This window comes from Elephas maximus, chromosome 17 (assembly GCF_024166365.1).
Source record: "Elephas maximus indicus isolate mEleMax1 chromosome 17, mEleMax1 primary haplotype, whole genome shotgun sequence".
NCBI lineage: Eukaryota > Metazoa > Chordata > Mammalia > Proboscidea > Elephantidae > Elephas > Elephas maximus.
This window is the reverse complement of record NC_064835.1, coordinates 54786970-54806725: the sequence shown is the minus strand read 5'-3', so window position 1 is coordinate 54806725 and position 19756 is coordinate 54786970. Positions and strand designations below refer to the sequence as shown.

General features: G+C 40.7%; 1 protein-coding gene across 1 annotated transcript in view; it reads left to right on the top strand.

Annotated features, from left to right (window-relative positions):
• CTNNA2 (catenin alpha 2) overlaps window positions 1-19756 on the top strand; it is a 1322153-nt gene that overhangs the window by 970950 nt on the left and 331447 nt on the right. The window contains exon 8 of the mRNA XM_049856958.1: window positions 17803-17883. Coding sequence (XP_049712915.1) covers window positions 17803-17883 — 81 coding nt within the window. The remainder of the gene's footprint in view (window positions 1-17802; window positions 17884-19756) is intronic.

The following is a 19756-nucleotide window of genomic DNA, read 5'->3' as shown; positions in this document are numbered from 1 at the left end:
ACATTGATTTCTCTATCCAAACATCTCTTCTCTTCCCACCCTAAGTCTTAGTGTCACAAGTCCTTGGGAGACTATGATGACCCTTGGAGCTGACACTATGCCTTTTCATGGCTGCACATGACCAAATAGTTACAGATGTACATAAAAAGTTTGGTATTAGATCCTAGAAGATTTGAGATTTTGTAATACATTTTCTTCTGTGGTCTGTGGTCTGTGGTCCCAACTCGCCCAGGGAAATTTAGCAATAGTTTTCTTTGACTCCTATATTCATTCAGTCACTAACTTACTTTACAAGGTTTTATTGAGTAGAAAGGAAACTCCATAGAGGGCACTGTACGAGATACAAGGAGATTTAGCCACTCCCTCACAGAGTTTATATTCTACCTACCAGAGGGTGGAGCCCTGGTGGCATAGTGGTAAAGAACTTGGTTGCTAACCAAAAGGTGGGCAGTTTGAATCCACCAGCTGCTCCTTGAAAACCCTAAGAGGTGGTTCTATTCCATCCTATAGGGTGACTATGAGAATCAACAGCAATGGGTGTGGTGGTGAGAGGGTTGAGTATCCACACCTAACCGAACCAAAACCAAACCCAGTACCGTCGAGTAGATTCTGACTCATAGCGACCCTATAGGACAGAGTAGAACTGCCCCATAGAGTTTCCAGGGAGCGCCTGGCAGATTTGAACTGCCGACCTCTTGGTTAGTAGCTGTAGCACTTAACCACTACACCATCAGGGTTTCCATCCATAGTAACAATTAAAAGATAATACCAGATAAACTTTCAACACACACATACCTATTCAACACACATACATTCAAATGCAAAACATAATTAAAATATTTTTATTTTATTCAACTCTGTTGCCTATGCAATTGACAAATGCATCACCAAAACAATTTAGAGGTTACCCCAAGCTGATTCGATGGTTTTTTCTTGCCATCAGTGTTGAAATTCCTTTTTTTTTTTGGTAGGTTTCATGTCATTAATTGATAGCAACAGTGGTTCATTCAGTTCCGCTCACTCTGAGTGAACAAAGAAAATTTAAGCACCAGCCCTTGACCCTACTCCTGTCATTTTTCATCAGGGCCTGGAAGTCAGGGGGCAGTTACAAGCTAGATATCTGACTTTGGGGGGATGTGGGATGAGACCGCTGGACAAGATTACCCAAAGAAAGGTTTTTAGGGCTTTGTATGAGGGGGTTGTCATGGCTTGACGTAAGGAAAAGACTGCTTTATTTGCTATTGCAGTTAAGAGAATGGAAAATTCTGTGTGACCTATAGGGCCCAGGAGAGGCAAGGTTTGATCTGAGCTATAAAGGACAGAAATAGGTGGGTGAAAGAAGGCACAGTTGGCATGCAGGATGATAGGGAACTTGGAGAAACTCGTCTTTGTGGGGAGTAGGCTATAATGGTGAGGGAGCAGAGAAGATGGGGCCACAGGTAGAAGAACGTGAGAGTAAAGATTCAAAAAACAGTGGGAAATCAGCAGAGTGCAGACTTGTGTTTGGGGGCAGTGGTGTTTCAGCGGAAACCCTGGTGGTGTAGTGGTTAAAAATTTGGTTGCTAACCAAAAGGTCAGAAGTTCGAATCCATCAGATGCTCTTTGGAAACTCTATGGGGCAGTTCTACTCCATCCTATAGGGTTGCTATGAGTTGGAATCAACTTGACGGCAATGGGTTTGGTTTGCTTTTTTTTTTTTTTTTTTTTTTGGTGTTTCAGTGGTAGAATTCTCACCTTCTATGCAGGAGAATTGGGTTTGATTCATGGCTAATGCATTTCAAGTGCAGCAACCACCTCGTCTCTCAGTGGAGGCTTGCGTGTTGCTATGATGCCAAACAATTTCAGTGGCGCTTCAAGACTAAGAAGGACTAGGAAGAAAAACCTGGTGATCTATTTTTGAAAATCACCCAAAGAACACCTTATGAATCACAATGTTGTGCATGAGTTTGCCATGAGTTGGGCAGCTAATAACAACAGACTTTGGCTTATCAATAGAAGTTCTGGAATACTGTCTGGATTAGGATTCTGTTTTGTGTGTAATCTTGCAAAATTTTCTTAGGCTTTCTACACTAAGACCAGCAGTCTCCTTTATCTCTTTGTAAATTGTATCCAGCTAACCTTATATGGGAAACCCTGGTGGCTCCGTGGTTAAGAGTTGCGGCTGCTAACCAAAAGGTCAGCAGTTCAAATCCCATCAGGCACTCCTTGGAAACTCAATGGGGCAGTTCTACTCTGTCCTATAGGGTCTCTATAAGTTGGAATAGACTCGATGGCAATGGGTGGGTTTAACCTTATTCGGATGTATACATGACGATGTGACAATGACAGGCAAGTTATTCTGGGAGCTGGTTTAACTATCTTTTTCTTTGTTCAGAGGTTTTTTTGAAGTTGTATGGAAGGCTTTGTGAGTTAGGGAGTTGTGCCTACTCTTTATTGTTTTGGTTTCTCAGGCTGTATGACTTTTCTTTCTTAATTAAATGGTTTGGTTCGGAAACTCATTTTTTGAGATGGATGACTAATTCTTCAGAAATTAGGCAGAATTGCCTTAATTGTGAATCCTTAGTCCCATTTCTGGCTTACTACCAGCAAATGGTTGCGAAGCTTATAGTCCCCAAATTAGGCTGCTCAACAAAACTCCATGAAAAGCTGGAAATACAGTTCCTGGACTCCACCGTGAGAAAGCTTTTGATTCAGGAGTTTGGGGATAAGATTTGAGAGCCTCTATGTTTAAAAAGCCTCAGATGATTAGGCAGGATGGGACCCACTGAAATATCCTGTGTCTTCAGAACTTGTCTGTAATTAAAAAAAAAAAAAAAAAAAAAAATTAACAAATCGAGATTTCCAGGTCCTATTCCAGAGCTATTGAAATAGATTCTCTTTGAGGAGGGGCCCAGGAATCTGGATTTGTAACAACCGTCTTCCATAAGAGTTTCTGGCGTAAAGATTATGGGGCCTAAGACTCTCCTACTGACCTGTTCATTTCTAGCTACCATTTACCACCATTTAATAAGCCACACTCTGGGGTCACAATTGACGTAAAGGTTTACGTTAGAAGTCTGTCACCAAAGTACTGTATCATCAGAGATGTGTGTTTGGGGATTAATTTGTTTTCCTGGTTTTGTGAATAGATAGTAAATGTTCCTGGGTGATGGCCCAAATGGTTTGTGCACAACTGCTAGCCTGAAGGTTGGCGGTTCAAATCCACCCGGTGGTACCAGGGAAGAAAAGGCCTAGGCATTTGCTTCAACAAAGATTACAGCCTATAAACCCCTGTGGAACAGTTCTATTCTTGGGCTCTCTACACTAAGACCAGCAGTCTCCTTTATCTCTTCGTAAATGGTATCCAACTCTATGGGGTCGTGCTACTGTGCCCTATAGGGTCGCTATGAGTTGGAATCAATTCAATGGCAATGGGTTTGGTTTTTTGGTTTTAACCTTATTTGGGAATGGACTCATTAGCAACTAACAGTGACAACAACATGGATGAATGGTTGAAAAACACTCCCAGCCACCACCCGAAGGCTCTGAGGAAGCTCGGGAGGTCAGGAGTCACCAATGAAGAATAAAGTCACATCAAAAAATCTCTCCCAATTTCAGCTATTTACCCTCTTTGACCCGCAAAGACTTGTATCCTATAGCTGCTTTACATTTTCACTAGGATCCCATGAATTGGAAAATGTGCACACACTACTGAAAGGCATAAAATGGTAGGATTATAATCTAGGCAAAGGTCTTGTTGTATGTATTTTGTTTTGTTTTGTTTTTTTCCCTACAACTGGTCTGGAGAGAATACGATGCACTTCTTAAAATTCTGTGCAGACTTAGCACACTTTCAGTAATAGCCCAACATAAGAAGGAAAAACATCTAAGTGTCTGGCTGGTTGTGATACACATTCTCAAGTCTCCCCCTTAATAGACACAGTGTACGCTACAGAGAGCAAAGTGTAATTTTAAGAACCTTGTAATTCTTTACAAATTAACACAGCAGATGGTGTTTATGGGAGCCACATAGCGAGGAATATTTGGGACGATGTGAGACATGTGTTCCAGGGTTTTGGCCTGCCTTCTACTTAGTTTAGGTTTTAACTGTCATATTCCAAAAAATTCTATTTGTCTCATGAAGTTTTCATTGGTTCCAAGGGTGAGGAAATTCCTCTAGAGATGGTTTTCTTATGAGGCAGATTCCAATCATTCACAGATAGGGCCCTGACTCACCTAAACGTGAGGAGTGCCTGGTGCGTGCTCCATCATTAAGTGGTGAGAGGCTCCTGAATGTTGGCATTGGTGATGGGGAGCAGTCTGGGTTTCCCTTCTAACTTGGGGATGGGATCCAGGAGCTGAGGAAGAGCCCAAGGCCTGAAGAGCTCCACTCCTGGGGATGGGGGGTTGGGTGGAGGACTACAGAAAAGGGCCTATAATAAAGCTAGCAGCTCTAGATTGGGGCTTATGTATTAGTGCATAAATAGTTTCAATATTTCTTTAGTGTTTTAACTATCTAGTTAATTACAAAGAAAATATTATCCCCTGTTAGTTCCCTCATGGTGATAAGACTTAAAGTGAATAGGATCCTTGCATCTTTTTGCGGGGAGCTTGAGACGAAGGGTAAGATGCCAACATAGAAACTGGGTGGTGGTGGTGGTAGACAGGACAAGAAGAAGCAGTGGTCCCAACAGGCTTTGGCAAAGAAGAAGAAAAAGAGAGGTCTGAGTTCATTTGGAATCTCTGGTGGCATAGTGGTTAAGTGCTACGGCTGCTAACCAAATGGTCGGCAGTTCAAATCTGCCAGGCGCTCCTTGGAAACTCTGTGGAGCAGTTCTACTCTGTCCTATAGGGCCGTTACGAGTTGGAAGTGACTCCACGGCACTGGGTTTGGTTACTAGGTTTTTGAGTTCATTTGGGCAGGAATGAAGCCCAGACCCTGGCACGTGCAAGGAGATCTCTGCAGGATGTCCTGGGCAGGCAGGAAGCACTTTGTACCACAAAACCATGTGTTTCCTCTGTCCAACGTCACTTATAAAGCCTCCTCACATTCCTTTGCTGTGGGATTGGCAAAACAGAAGGGTCCCTGCATCCTCTGTTTAATGCCTTGCTTTCAGGGCTCTGTTCATTCCTTAGAAGCTCCATTTCATCAAACTCTTTCCTCTTTGGTACTTATGTCCTCAAGCTTGTCTACTTCCATTTTCAACCACTTTGAGAGAAGATTTTGATGAAATTCTTTATTCTTGGTGTGTTTCTTCTTCCAAGGGCATGTAGATCTTAATTATCTGAGTGCATTTCAAAGGCTTTGTCTCTTAGGAATTTCAGTCTTTCATAAGAGAGGTTTTGAGCAGGGAAGGAAGGGAATGAGGGTGGAAAGTGGGCCACATTATTGCTGTACAACTGATGAACACCCAGTTAGCCTTCAATTCCGCCACTCCACAGAAGTACCCCTATGCCAAAGATCTATTTCATGTCATCATCTCCAACAGCCAGAATACTAATTTCTTTATTCTTTTAATTACATACTGATAATATGTATAACATCTACTCTGTGTAAGGCACTGTGCCAGAAGCTTCAGGGTTTCAGGAAAATAGAATTCTTGAGCTCCTGTACCTCAAACTGGGAAGACGGACATATACCCACTCATGACAAATTTCTGAACAAGACAGGATTATAATAATACATCTCCTCTACTTGTTTTTATATTGCATTCCATATATTTATATTTGATTTTTATTTGTATGTTAGCTCTAGAGGATGACATCTGAAATGTAATTAACAGCACAAGGACTTTGCACAGTACATAACTGTTGCCTGGTTGGTAATTGTTTATAAAGCACCAGATAAGTAGTAGATTGGCTGCAGACACTCAAGAGAAGGGTATATCCCTCTTAAATGGGAGGGCAGGAAAGATGTGGTGGAGGAATTCCAATATGAGCTGGCCCTTGAGCTATTGATAAATGAAGCACAGGGAGGCCAAGACTTGGAGTTTCTATACAGCCTTACTTTCTATTACTAAGCTTGAATGTTTTCTGATTTCCATGAATGCTCAGCTATTTGACCTCTTTTTGAGAAAAAAAATAAAAATAAAACACACTCCAGGAATCTTTTAGGTGTTGATAGCTTTAACGGTAGCTCAATGGTTTGGGGAATACACACTTAAAAAATGAAATGAAACTCTAAAATTTCATTGGAATTTAAATCACTTACTCCTTAAGGGTATATATGTGTTTGTGTGTGTGTATAAGATCAATGGGAATTTGCACTTTGCCTTGACTACCTTCAGCACAACTGTAAAGATGAAATGGCATTTTTTAGCAGTTCGTTTTAGTTCAGGATCTCTCATAGTCTGAGAAGGAATGTGTAGTTAATTAACCCTGGCTTTTAGCAATCACCCAAGGAGGGGAGGTTGATGAAAAATGTCTTCTGTGCAGACTTGTGTGACAGATAATCACTGAGGACTACACCTGTGTTGATAAAGCAAATCAGGGAGCAAGAATTGTAACATCGCACAGGTGCCAACCACATCCTATGGCTTTGATCAGCAAATTTTAAAGTTGGTAAAATTTATTTTTAGGGTTTCACATTTCTCAAATCACCCATCCCTTTCATGTCTCCTTCCTATTCCCGGATGCCTACTTAGACCATCCACCCTTCCATCTATACACAAATATTTCCTGAGCACTTTTTTATGAGTTTCATACTAAGTCCTCTGAGGGAGAAAACCAAGGTATTCTCCAACTACAAAAAAACATGGCTTCTAATCTACAGCCACGTGGATGTTTGTTAAATAACACAAAGTGGTATTTTGTTGTTGTTATTGATAGCTGCCACCCAGTTAGCCTCTGACTCATAAGGAATCCATGCACAATACAGTGAAACACTGCCAGCCCCGAGCCATCCCATGAGCAGTTGCAGATGGGACCATTGTCATCTGTAGGGTTTTCAGGGGCTGCTATTTGGAAGTGGATAGCCAGGCCTTCTTTCCTAGTCTTTCTTAGACTGGAAGCTTCGAGGACACCTGTTCAGCATCATGACAACACATGAGCCTCCACTGGCGGTAGTCAGGTGGTGGCTGTGCTTAAGGTGTATTGGCCAGGAATTGATCCCTGGTGTCCCACATGGAAAGCAAAAATTCTACCAAGGGATCACTACTGCTCCCTGGTGTATTGTTAACAGCTGCATTATTTGGCACAGAACATAAGTGAATGACGTTGTCGGAGAAAGGAAATCTTCAAGGACTAGGTCAGTTTAGGAACACTCCCAAAAGGAGGGCACTCTGGAGCTGTGCCTAGAAGAACGGGTTAAAAACCAAAACCAGTTGCTGTGGAGTCAATTCCAATTTATGATGGTCCCATGTTGGTGAGAGTTGAATTGTGCTCCACAGGGTTTTCAGTGGCTGACTTTTTGTATGTAGATCACCAGGCCTTCCTTCCTAGTCACTTCTGGGTGGGCTTGAACCTCCAACATTTTGGTTAGTAGCCAAGTGCATTAACCATTTGTAGTACCCAGGGAAGATCTTGGTTAAGTTGAATGGTCGAAGGGAGAATTGTCCCTTCCAGGGAAGGACCAACATGAGACTAAAAGAGAAGCAAAAAGATTGTGAGTCAATGAGAAGGAAAAAGTTGATTAGAGATCAATCTAACAGATTGATTAGAGATTATGAAGCCTTAAAATACAGGCCAAATAATTTAGAAGAATGTAAGGATCCAGTAAGAACTAAATAGGAACTGAGGAATATTGAGCTGAGGAAATGAAACCTTGGCCTCAAAATGCTGTACTGAGGATGAGGGAGAGAAATCAACAAAGGATGCTGTGGTATTGAAGATCTACACTGGGGGTGGGTGAGTGTCATGGCAGAGGAATTTGAGGGAAAGCATGAATCCTAGAGTCTTTTTGATTGGCAGATTCTCAGGGCTACCTTCTCACTAGATTTAGGGGAGAAATATACTAGTATTTAGAACTTGGGCAATGACTGGTTCTGGGGAAAACCTCATGAATGAGCCTGGATTCCCTGCCAAGGCCTAAGCTCCCCAGGAAATGCTCAAGTCCTTCCCTCCTCACCACCTTACATTGAAATTATTTTGGCCTGGTATTGGAGCCCTGGTAGCACAAATGGTTAAATGCTTGGCTGCTAACCCAAAAGTTGGCTGTTTGAACCCACCCAGCAGCTCCATGGGAGAGAGACCTGGGGATCTGCTTCCATAAAGATTGTAGCAAAGAAAACCCTACGGGGCAGTTGTACTCTGTCTCATGGGGTTCCTAGGAGTTGGAATCAATTCGATGGCACCAAACAATAAATTTAGTCAGAACTTTTTGGTTGCAAGTGTCAGATATCCAACATCAATAAACCAAGGATTTATTGACTCATGATACCAGGAAATCCACTGATGGATACTTATAACTTCAGGTACAGGTGGATTCATTCACTGATTTAATCCAGTTTAAATAAAAATCCAGTTTACTGGATGATTATTATATGACAAAAGACCCCTGGTGACCCAGTGGTTAAGTGCTCAGCTGCTAACTGAAAAGTCAGAAGTTTGAACCCCTCAGCCACTCCCTCTGGAGAAAAGACCTGACAATCTGCTCCAGTAAATGTCATAGTCCAGGAAGCCTTATGAGGCAGTTCCACTCTGTCCTATAGGATCGCTATGAGTGGGAATGAGTAGATGGCACACAGCAATAACAGTATCATTATATGACAGTCATAGCTCTCCAGGCTGGAAGGATAAAGTAATAAGCAAAGCATAGACTATACTGTCATGGAGCTTTATTTTACAAATTAGTATATAATGGAAAAAAAAAAAAAAAAAACACTAGTTACCATCTGGTAGATTCTGACTCATGACCACCCCATGTGTGTGTCAGAGTAGAACTATGCTCCATAGGGTTTTCAATGGCTGATTTTTCAGAAGTACATTTCCAGACCTTTTTCCCAAGATGCCTCTGGGTGGACTTGAACTTCTAACTTTTTGGTCAGCAGCCAAGCATGTAACGATTTGTGTTACTCAATATTGAATATTGAACATACCACTGAATATTGAATATACTGTGCATGGCCAGAAGAATGAACAAATTTGTCTTGGAAGAAGTACAGCCAGAATGCTCCTTAGAAGCAAGAATGGTAAGACTTCGTCTTTCTCACTTTGGAAATATTATCTGGAAGGACCAATCCTGGGAGAGGGACACCATGCTTGGTACAGCTGAGGTCAGAAGAAAAGAGGAAGACCCTCAACAGGATGGATTGATACAGTGGCTGCAACAATGAGCTCAAATATAGCAATGATTGTGAGGATGACACGGAACTGGGCAGTGTTTCATTGTGTTATACATAAGGTCGCTATGAGTTGGAGCTGACTTGACAGCACCTAACAACACAAACAAAAGTATAATGGAAAATATAATCCAATTTGAATTGACTCCAAAAACTGTTTTCCCTTCCCTTCTATTCCCTTTTCCTAACTCCTCATCCTTTGCCCTTAACTCCTCTCATAATACTTCTGTCCTCTTTTTCTGTCTCCCTTCTTCCCTGCCACCTCTGTCTCTCTTAGCTCTTCTTTTCTCTTTCCAAAGACTACCTAAGTAGCTCAAGGTTTATCTACTATCAGTTTATCCATCCTAGTGTGTGGGAAAAAATACCTCCTTCCTAATAATTCTACCTACATCTCTACAGCTGATGGTCACTGGTTTGGATGGTATCATAACTTTATCCCTTGGCCATGGCACCTTAGTTGAGAGTCAGAAGGAAAAATTGGAGGGCTGTTACTGAAAGAAGGTGGATAGGCTCATTGGCAAGCAAGACTGATCCACTGTGACCTCCCAGACCCAGGACCCAGTCCTTTTCATATCATTGTGTGTGCTGGTGTTTCTCTGCTAATGGGTAGGGCCTGGTTAAAAAAAAAAAAAAAAAATCAAACCCAATGCCGTTGAGTTGATTCGGACTCATAGTGACCCTGCAGGACAGAGTAGAACTGCCCCATAGGGTTTCTAAAGAGCTGCTGATGGATTTGAACTGCCGACCTTTTGGTTAGCAGCTGTAGCTTTTAACCACTACTCCACCAGGATTTCCAGGGCCTGGTAGTCTCACCAATAATGCAATCCTACGTTACATATTGAATGAGTCTTTCCCTGAAAGTTGATGAAGTCTTGCAGAAAAGTGTCAGATATGCATTTTTACTCCATCGCTTTGTCATCAATTTTTCCCCCTCTGTCTCTACCCCCACCACCAAACCAGGGTCCAAAAAAAGGTGGGTTTTGATTTTGCTACAGTGTCACACCTGTGAACATGGACTTGGCTTGTGGCCACCGCTAAACTTTCATTCATTCTAAGGAGATATTGCCAAGCTTCTTTTCTAAGAGAAATGTCCTTAGCTAGTGAAAAGACAATATTTAGAAAGGCCCACATTCTCAGGTGTGATTTACACATAATATAAAGGTATTATGAAATGTTCATGGTTCTATAAATAATGGTGCTATTTGTAATAAGGATGTGATTTCTATATGTGGGGTTAAAACGAGGTGGGCAACCCTCCAGATATGATAGGCTGACTGCTGGATCAATAGATAATTCGTTCTCCTCCCTCCTGTTGTTTAAATCATAGGTTTAAATGACAGCAAAATGTGTTGGAGACAGAGTGCATGGCACGGTATTGCTTTCTGCCATTCTGATGATTCTGACTTCACTTCTTTCAAATGACAGCAGTTTGAAGACTGGACATTTAATTAGCTCCCCACACATCCAATATCTTAGAGTCACAGCTATACAATATTTTGAAGCTTTCTCATAAATTCAGTCAAGTTTGTAGGTACCGTTGAGGGAAAGGAAGAGAGTGAAAGACATCTGCCTTCCTACAGCCAAGCCCAGGTAGTGATAGCCTGCCCTGAAATGAGTGTGAAACCATGGGTTCAACGGAAGTGTTGGGACGGTAGACTTATATTCGTAGGGCATTCGTGAATAACCTCTTGTGTGGAATTATGCATTCTAGGTGGGTGAGGGGCTAGGATGGGGAACAGCCTGCAAAGAAATATTCAGTCACTCTCAGAAATTTAAAAATCGATAGGCCTTACTTTTCATTTTGTAAATTAGGGAATTGGTATCAGCTGTCTAATATTCATCAAATAATATAAGCACATTGCATATATCTTCAGTATTTCAGAAGAGGTGAGAGGTATTGGCATAGTTCCTTAGTGCTTCTGTAATGGAAATAACACTAGTGGGTGGCTTCAAAGAACAAAAATTTGTTTTCTCACAGTTTAGGAGGCTGAAAGTCTGAATTCAGGGCACCGTCTATAGGGGAAGGCTCTCTCTCTGTCAGTTCTGGGGCAAGATCCTTGTCTCAGCTCCCGTAGCCCCAGAATTCCTCCGTTCCTTGGCAATCTTCTCATGGCACCTGTCTTCCCCAGTTTGTGCTCACTCCTGTCTCTGTGTTTCTGCTGCTCCTTATAACTCAGAAGTGATTAGGTTTCCTGCACACCCTGCACTGTTCTGACCACATTAACATAACTAAGAAAACCCTATTCCCAAATGGGATTCCACCTACAAGCATAGGAGTCAGGGTTCCAACCTGTGTTTTGGGAGAACACAATTCAATCCATAACAAAATTAATATAGTGAAGCAGAAAGGAAGTAAGAGAGAAAGAGAAAGAGAAAGAAAAAGGAAGGAAGAAAAGATTCTCCCCCCAGTAGAAGGGCCTTTATTTCCCAAAGGGTGGTATTAGAAGACAGTGTTGAAATAAAATATTGTGCTTTTTATGAAGACTAATTGTAAAAATCACAGTTTTGATTAATAGTTGCAATTCTTTGGTTTAGGACTACACTGGAAATACAAAGACCTTCTTGAGAATTTCTGATACTTTGGCAAACTGGACTTGAATTTTGAGCCAGAGGACAGGAGATTAAATGAGCTCCTGTAATAATCCAAATCAGGCAATTTCTTCCCTTCTCTCTCATCAGTTCAAGCCAGGGATCTACCACGAATGTGTTTTGTAACACAGTGCTCCAAGACTAACACAAATAAAATTTAAATGCACCTCCCTAGCACACCAGATGGCAGCCAGAAAAGCTGCCTGGAGCAATGTGTGAGAGTCCTCCCGCCTGTCTTCTTTTTTTAATAACAGTATTTATTAAATGGCTACCTCTATTGCAGACTCATTCTCTGCAGCTAAAGATAAGGAAGACAAGTGGGGACCAGGTCTAAGAAAAGTATGCAAGGTCTGTGGACAAAAGTGATGGAGGAAGGACGTGCACCTCAAACTGAGACTTTTTTTGATAGCCTTTCAAAAGAAATGTGTGAAACGCTATAAAATCATCAAATCCTAGAATTTTAGAGATGAAAGGTGGTTTAGACATGGAATTGAAAACAAGCCTGGACTTAGGATCTTGGGGTCCAAGTAACACGATAATCAGAATACATGTCATCTCTCTGGACTCGTTGTCCTCATCTTTGAGGGACATGAGGGGGTGGAGAGGGAAAGATAACTAACATTTCTTATGTTACCTCCATTGGGTCAGGAGCTGTGCTAAATATGATACAGGGCCTATCTTTTTTACTGTTCACGGTAATCCCATGAAGCAGGCATTTATCCACATTTTAGAGATGAGGAAGCCTCAACTAATTGCCAAGCCCAGCCTTTTCTGCAATCCCATGGGACCTTCCCTGTAACAGGAAGCATGGTTACAGCTTTTCAATGGTTTTTCTGGCTGCCATATTCCATGGTCCAGTAAGTTATCTCTGGTCTGTTCTTTCTACGGTTGATAAGACTGGAGCCTAGAGAAGCTGCCCAGTTCAACAGGTAGTTAGAAGAATGTGGTCACACCTGTTTTTTGTTTCCTTCTCTTCAGCAAACCAGTTGCAGTGGAGTTGACTCCAACTCATGGTGACCCATGTGTGTTATAGTAGAACTGGCTCCACAGGGTTTTCAGTGGCTGTTTTTCGTAAGTAGACCACCAAGCCTTTCTTCCAAGACACCTCTGGGTGGATTTGAACCTCCAACCTTTGGTTAGCAGGCAAGGGCATTAAGAGTTCGCACCACTGAGGGACTCCTGTGTTCAGCAATGGCGAGACTAAATGGAAGATTGATTTAAGACCACACACTTTTGCTTAACTATTAGATGATGATGCCAAAATGAAAGCTCAGGACCTCTCTCACCTTAGTTTGTTAAACTATTTTTACTTTCTTTGTTGCCGTTGTTGTTTAATAGAACGTGAAGTCATGAAGGGAGAGTTGGATGAGACTTCTGGTTGATTTCCCAGGAGCTAGAATTTGCTCAAGATGATCAAAAATCCTTAGTTATTTAACAAATATGTCCAAGAACCTACTATGTAAAAGAAATCGAGCTGGAGTTTCTGTCCCCTTAATCTCACCTTTTGAAAATATCTCAGACCACTTGACTATTTAACATGGCCTGCCCAAAATACCTGAACCCCAGACCCCAAGTCCAGGGTTGTTTTCAGTGCCATGTCTAAACCATCTTCCATCTCTAAAATTCTAGGATTTTGTGATTTTATAGTGTTTCCTTAAAGAGAAATAGCTTTTCCTTTAGAGATTCCAGTTTTGCAAGGTTTTCATGTATTATTTGCCTAAACGGAGAACGTAGAAGTCCAGGTGATCAAAATTAGTTTCTATGTAGTTTTTAAATCGATTCTTTCATTCCTTGCACAGCAAAAATACTTACCTAATCACCTCGAATATTGTTACTGCCTTTTGCTTTTCCCTGCACATTGACATCATGATTGATTTTCCTTTGAACTTTTGAAGAAGAAAGAACATAAATATTATGCTATTCACTCTGCTTATGAGAGAATTCAGACGTAAAGAATGGGGCAAATCATTGGCTGAAGACCACAGGGCCTAATAATGGGGATCTGACACTAGGAGCAGAACTTCTGTCTCTCTCTCTCTGTGATTGGCTTTCTGTCTAGTTTAGGCTGATAATTTAAAATGACTTTCACATGCTGACATAGGAGGGCACGGGAAGGTATGGGGCAATGGCTCACCAGTAGAAATCCAAGTACTAATAGGCTACTGACATTTTGGCTGCACACATACCTTATTAAAACTGGAGCTATAAAAGGGCCAAAGGGTCCAAATTTCCTAAACTTTAGGCCTTTTTTTTTTTTTAGGCCTTACCTTAACACTCCCTAGCCTCCCTAAACAGTGAGAATAAATACAGTACCTGAGTTGACTGCATTTCTGGATTGCCTTTGGCTAAAGTCTTGGAATCTGGAAAAACCCAGGATCACAATTATTCCACAAATAGAATCCTGACAGTGCAGCGACATGGAATGCAATGTCACCAGGGAACTTCTGGGCTCACAGAGCAAATGCAGTCAGCAATAATCACACTATAATGAAGCTCTTATAAGAATAAGATCCCTTGGCATCATGGATAAAAGGCTGGCCTAGGCTGCTCACTACTCCCAAAACCCACCTTTCAGCTTCCTGTCTTGGTGCCTTTCTTCTGCCACTACTCCAACCTTTCAAGTGCCCCCCTCCTCCCTATTCAGTTTTACACAGGGCTCAGGTCCAGCTAATTTCCCCATCCCTAAAAAAAAAAAAAAATTTTTTTTTCTTTTCTTTTCTGTGAGATTGCCTCAGTTCCCAAAGCTACATCTTCTCCCTCTTTTAAGCAATTCATTGAGCCCTTAGCCTGCTAGTCTCTCTAGCACAGCTGTTGGTGTTATTTACCTCGTTTTCTGGTCTACTCACCTGGACTCCTCGAGTGTGAGGACTGTGGTTCTCATGTTTGTGTGTTCCCCACAGTGTCCAACAGGATACCTCACGTCTAAGGGTTATGCATTTTACAATTATAGCTTATTGATGCCAGAGGATTTAGAGTGCCCATGTTAATGTCTCAATGTCTTGTCTTCCCACATGTGTCTGTAACAACCTCAGTTATAAACTTGGTTACCTTTGCAGGTGGGGTTGCCAGATTTAGCACATGAAAATACAGGATAGTCATTAAATTTGAATTTCAGATAATAAATGTATATATATATAGAGAGAGAGAGAGAAAGAGTATAAATACATCCCAATATTTTTAGGGTTTAAAATTACTTTATTTTCTTCACCCTAATCCTGGCACTGTCGGATCTGGTCCTTATTTAAAATTTTGTTATTTTGTTCACCATGGATTTTTTTCCCATAATTTTTTATTGTTTTTTAATACTGCATTAAAATATGGTTTATCTTGGTTTTGTGCCCCCTTAAATTTCACTACTGAGGCAAATGTCTCATTTGCTTTACCCTCCTCTGGGGCACACTCTATCCTCAATTTTCTCATGTGTAAAATGGCCATAATGGTATGCTAACAGCAGGATGCAGTGAGCACAAGGCCTGGCACTCAGTGATTATGTTGTATATTCACACTGGTTGGAATTTTTTTTACATTGAAGAGTTCAGTGACTCGTTTCCTTTCGTCCTATTGTTATTGTTGGCTGCTGTTGAGTTGGCTCCAACTCATGACAACCCCACGTATAACAGAATGAAATGTTGCCCGGACCTGTGCCATCTTCACAGCTATTGGTTATAATCAGGCCACTTCTTTGGGACCTGTGTGTTTTGAGTACCTCCCTATACGTAAGGCTCATCTTTCAGCACTATATTGGACAATATTCTGTTGTGACCCATAGGGCTTTCATTGACTAATTTTTGGAAGTAGATCACCAGGCCTTTCTTCTAGTCTGTTTTAGTCTGGAAGCTCTGTTGAAATCTGTTCACCATGGGTGACCCTGATAGTATTCGAAATATTGGTTGTATAGCTTCCAGCATCATAGTAACATACAAGCCATGACGGTATGACGAATTGGTAGATGAGTGGTGGCCTTCTGTCATAGCCACATTTTAATCCAAATTCATGAGCAAGTATGGCTTCTGTTTAAAAAACTAAGTTTTATTACTCTTATAAATAGAAAGGGCATAGGAATTCTGTGGTTCTCAGAATCAGAATGATCCAAAATCCAACAACCCATTGCCATCGAGTCAATTCCATCTGATAGCTACCCTATAAGACAGAGTAGAACTGCCCTGTAGGATTTCCAAGGCTGTACATCTTCATGAGAGCAGACTGCTGCATCTTTCTTCCACTGAGAGGCTAGTGGGTTAGAACCGCCAACCTTTTGTTTAACACCCCTGTGCCAGCAGGGCTCCTCCATCATGGCCCACATCTCCACAAAAGTGCCCTTCATTTCTGTGACAGACATCCTATTTGCAAGGAGAAAAGCAAGAGTAAAGAACAGACTCTGGCTACTGAGCTTGGGGCACACCTGAATATGAAAAGCCTCCAAGCACAGAAGCCATACTTGCTCTTCCATCAGGTTCTCTCCAGTGACAAAACAGTGCAATGTTCTTCTCCATGTACTTTAGTTTCCATGGAGCTGTTTGTGTGCCAATATTTCAAAGTTGTAAAATATTAGTCACATTCTTTTAAGGTCTTTCCTACTTACACTCTCAGTGTAGAGATGAAAATGACCAGCGGGTAAGTTTAGGGACTGTGAAAGGATGATGGGGATTTGTGGGATTTTAGATGATTAGAAATACGCACATATATGTCTTGGTTTGGACTTTCAATGGAAACACTATAGGTCTATGCGTTAGATATTCAGAAAAAAAAAAATGATTAAGCAAGAGTTGTGAAGAGCCATCACTTTAAACCCACTGTGTAGATCTGATGTGTATGTATCAGTTTTATATATTCAGATTTTTGTCATTGAAAGAGAACATTTGCAAACTTGTTGGAAATTTATGGATTCACAAATCATGACATTCCATTAGACTCAACTGATGACCTGCAATCCCATTTCATCACATACACAAGTAGCTGTGGAGACCATGATTTTGCAAAGACTGGGATTGGAACATGAATAGGCCTGCCTCTAGGACTACAAATCAATCAATGTGTAGTGTGTTTGATTAAAAGTTTAGATACTTTAAGAGATTTGACAAAGCTTTTGAAAACTCTTTTCTCTTAAAAGGGAGATAATGTCATCCATAAATTTTTGTAATTTTTTTTTTTTAATCTGTTGGGAATCTTGTTCTAAAAAGACAGTGGATATTGCATTTTGTTTGACTTTGATTTTTTCTGCAGCCACCAAAATATAAAGGAAAAAAGGAATTATTTAGTGAAACTTCCTAGTAAATTTATTAATTCCTAATACATTTATTAAAGATGGTTTTTTTCCCTATACCTCTGTCTGTTTCAGTCATAAGGGAAATTTTCCTTACCATCTCAAGCTGTGGGTGGCTTATTATCATGTTCAGCATTCGACTGCTTGAGAGAACAGAGGTTAGAAACACTGTATTTTCCAGTTAAGCATCTCTTTGGATGTGGGTACTGAAGTTGCAATACAGTATATGATGTATTCGTATAAAATTCCAAATTCTGGTGATTTACCTTCAATTTCTATTTCATTTTTATTCTTCTCAATTATCTTCTATTCAACACAGTTGTGCTTACATAATAAAGAAGCATGAACCATTTGTATTTGAAGGCAAAAACAAAGCATCCTTGATGTGTTTACTTAACAGCTAAACGTCTGGAAAAGGGAAGAAAATTTAGATTTGCATGGAGTTGAATATGGACATATTTGTAACCTTTCTCAGTGTACTGATTTTTGTCAGTTTTTATTTTTATTTGGGAGAAAAGTAGCATTAGAGCCAAATTATGTTCACTGCGTATAGAAAATAATCCCCTGCCTTTTTTTTTTGGGGGGGGGGTATGAACTCTACAACTCAAGTATGTTCTTGAATTGTTTTTTCAACTTTTAATGTTTCTACCATTTAATTTTCTAAACCAAAAATGATTTCTCTTTTCTTAATAGACTGGAAGGAAAGAAAAAGGAGATCCTCTAAACATTGCAATTGATAAGATGACCAAGAAAACAAGAGATCTAAGGAGACAGGTACTGTTTTCTATTTTTACTTTAAGTGCATGGTTATTAGTACTAGTTTCAAAGAATGTCCCTTTTTTCAGGGTGCCTTCTTAGAACTGACATTCAGGCTGCCATTTTTTATAACTTCAAAACACACAGAGAAATATTTTATCAGCAAGGTCGAGGTTCTGATGAAGTCTTGGCTGCTAAGTAAGGAGTTGTGGCAACCACAAGGTGTATGAGGATGGAAACAATCCTTGAGCAGAATTAAAAAAAAAAAAAAGATCATTGGATAGGGCCCCCTTTTGCCTTGAGAATGCTGGATGATACTAGGAAATGTTGGCTTGGGTGACATTTGCCTTACCTTACTTTATGTTTCTATGGTGAGCTCTACTTTCTTGGATAGTGTACTTTCTCTTGGAGAGATAACGGCATCCGTTAGGTTTCTCCTGGGAGTTAGCCTGTATCATACTGGTGGATTTTTTATATGTCCATCTCATTGATTACGTATTGATTGTGTTAGCCAGACAGACCCTACCACTGCCCCAGGCAGTGTCTCTACTAGTTTCTACAACGGAAAAGTGGGAGGAGCACTGCTGCGTCTTGTACTTACTTGTTCAGCTCCTTTAGTACAAATGATATTAGCAAGGTGCCTGGGCAAGAATGGGCAATGGACATCTCAGAAATGATTTGAATGAGAAGAAGAAACCGAATCTAACTATTGCTGAGGAGCTTCTGTGCTGCCTTCAGGATATCACCTGTGTGTGTAGACGCACTTGAGCTAACATCCTCTAGAAGAGATCACAGTTAGTTCTGGAATACGATGACTCTAGTTTGACTGCCCAGCTAACAAGCCCTTTTAGGGAAAGTATTTTCTTTTTATTTTACTTTGAAATAAGGAAGAATAAAACATTCTGTCCTCTTAGGCATTATTAATACCAGTAGATACATGGCCGGATACACCTGTCCTTGCTCTCTTAGACTCATATGTCTATGCAAAGACCTCCTTGATATGAGATGTTATGGGTAGTAGAAATGAGGATTGAGGTTAATGGGAAACATTTAATCAGATGTCTGGAATTCTGGGTTTCAGTTCTGGCTCTGCCAACTAAGCTGGCAGTATGACTGTGTGTCCATCACCTCTCGTTTTCTTGTCTATAAAATCAAAGAAGAAAACTATCTGTAAGCTGTCTTTGAGCTGTATAAGGTTGTATGAGTTCATTCATTTCCTATGCTAGAGGTTCTCATGCCTGATAATCACAGACTTTAAAAACAGTGGGAGGACATCTTCTCCAAGGCTTGCCTTTGGCTAGATTGTGAACCAGACAGATTGCTCAAACTGGGTCCTCTCACCTCCTCACCTCTCACCCCATTCTTAGTAGGTATCATTCTTTCACATCCAGGAGCTCTCTCCACTATAGTAATAGTTTTCTGACTTATTAGGAAGGAATGGATAAAGTAATCTTTTACTCTGTTGTTACAATTCCCAGAGAAGTATACCTCTCTTGAATTGATTAAAAAAAAAATTACAGTGGTGAAAATTCTAGATTGGAATTTATGGTGGAATTTTGAATGCTTTGGTGACAAGCTCCTTGAAAAGCTCCCTTTAGGATGGCACTGGAAGGAGTATGTCCTCCCCCGAAATCATTTCATGCATAGTATATGTTTTTCTTCTTCTCACCTTTCCCAAAGATACAGAAGAATAAGAATAAAAGGAGAATTGTTTCATGGTTTAAATATCCAGCAGTTATGGCATAATTTTATACCACATTCCTGAGTTTGGTTTGGATGTCTTTCTCTTCCCCAATCTGCTTCTCTAGAACTAAGATGGTTCCCATCTGTCAGTTCTATCCCTACCCATATGTTAGGGTATTTTTGTCTTTCTTCCCATCTCTTATGTCTC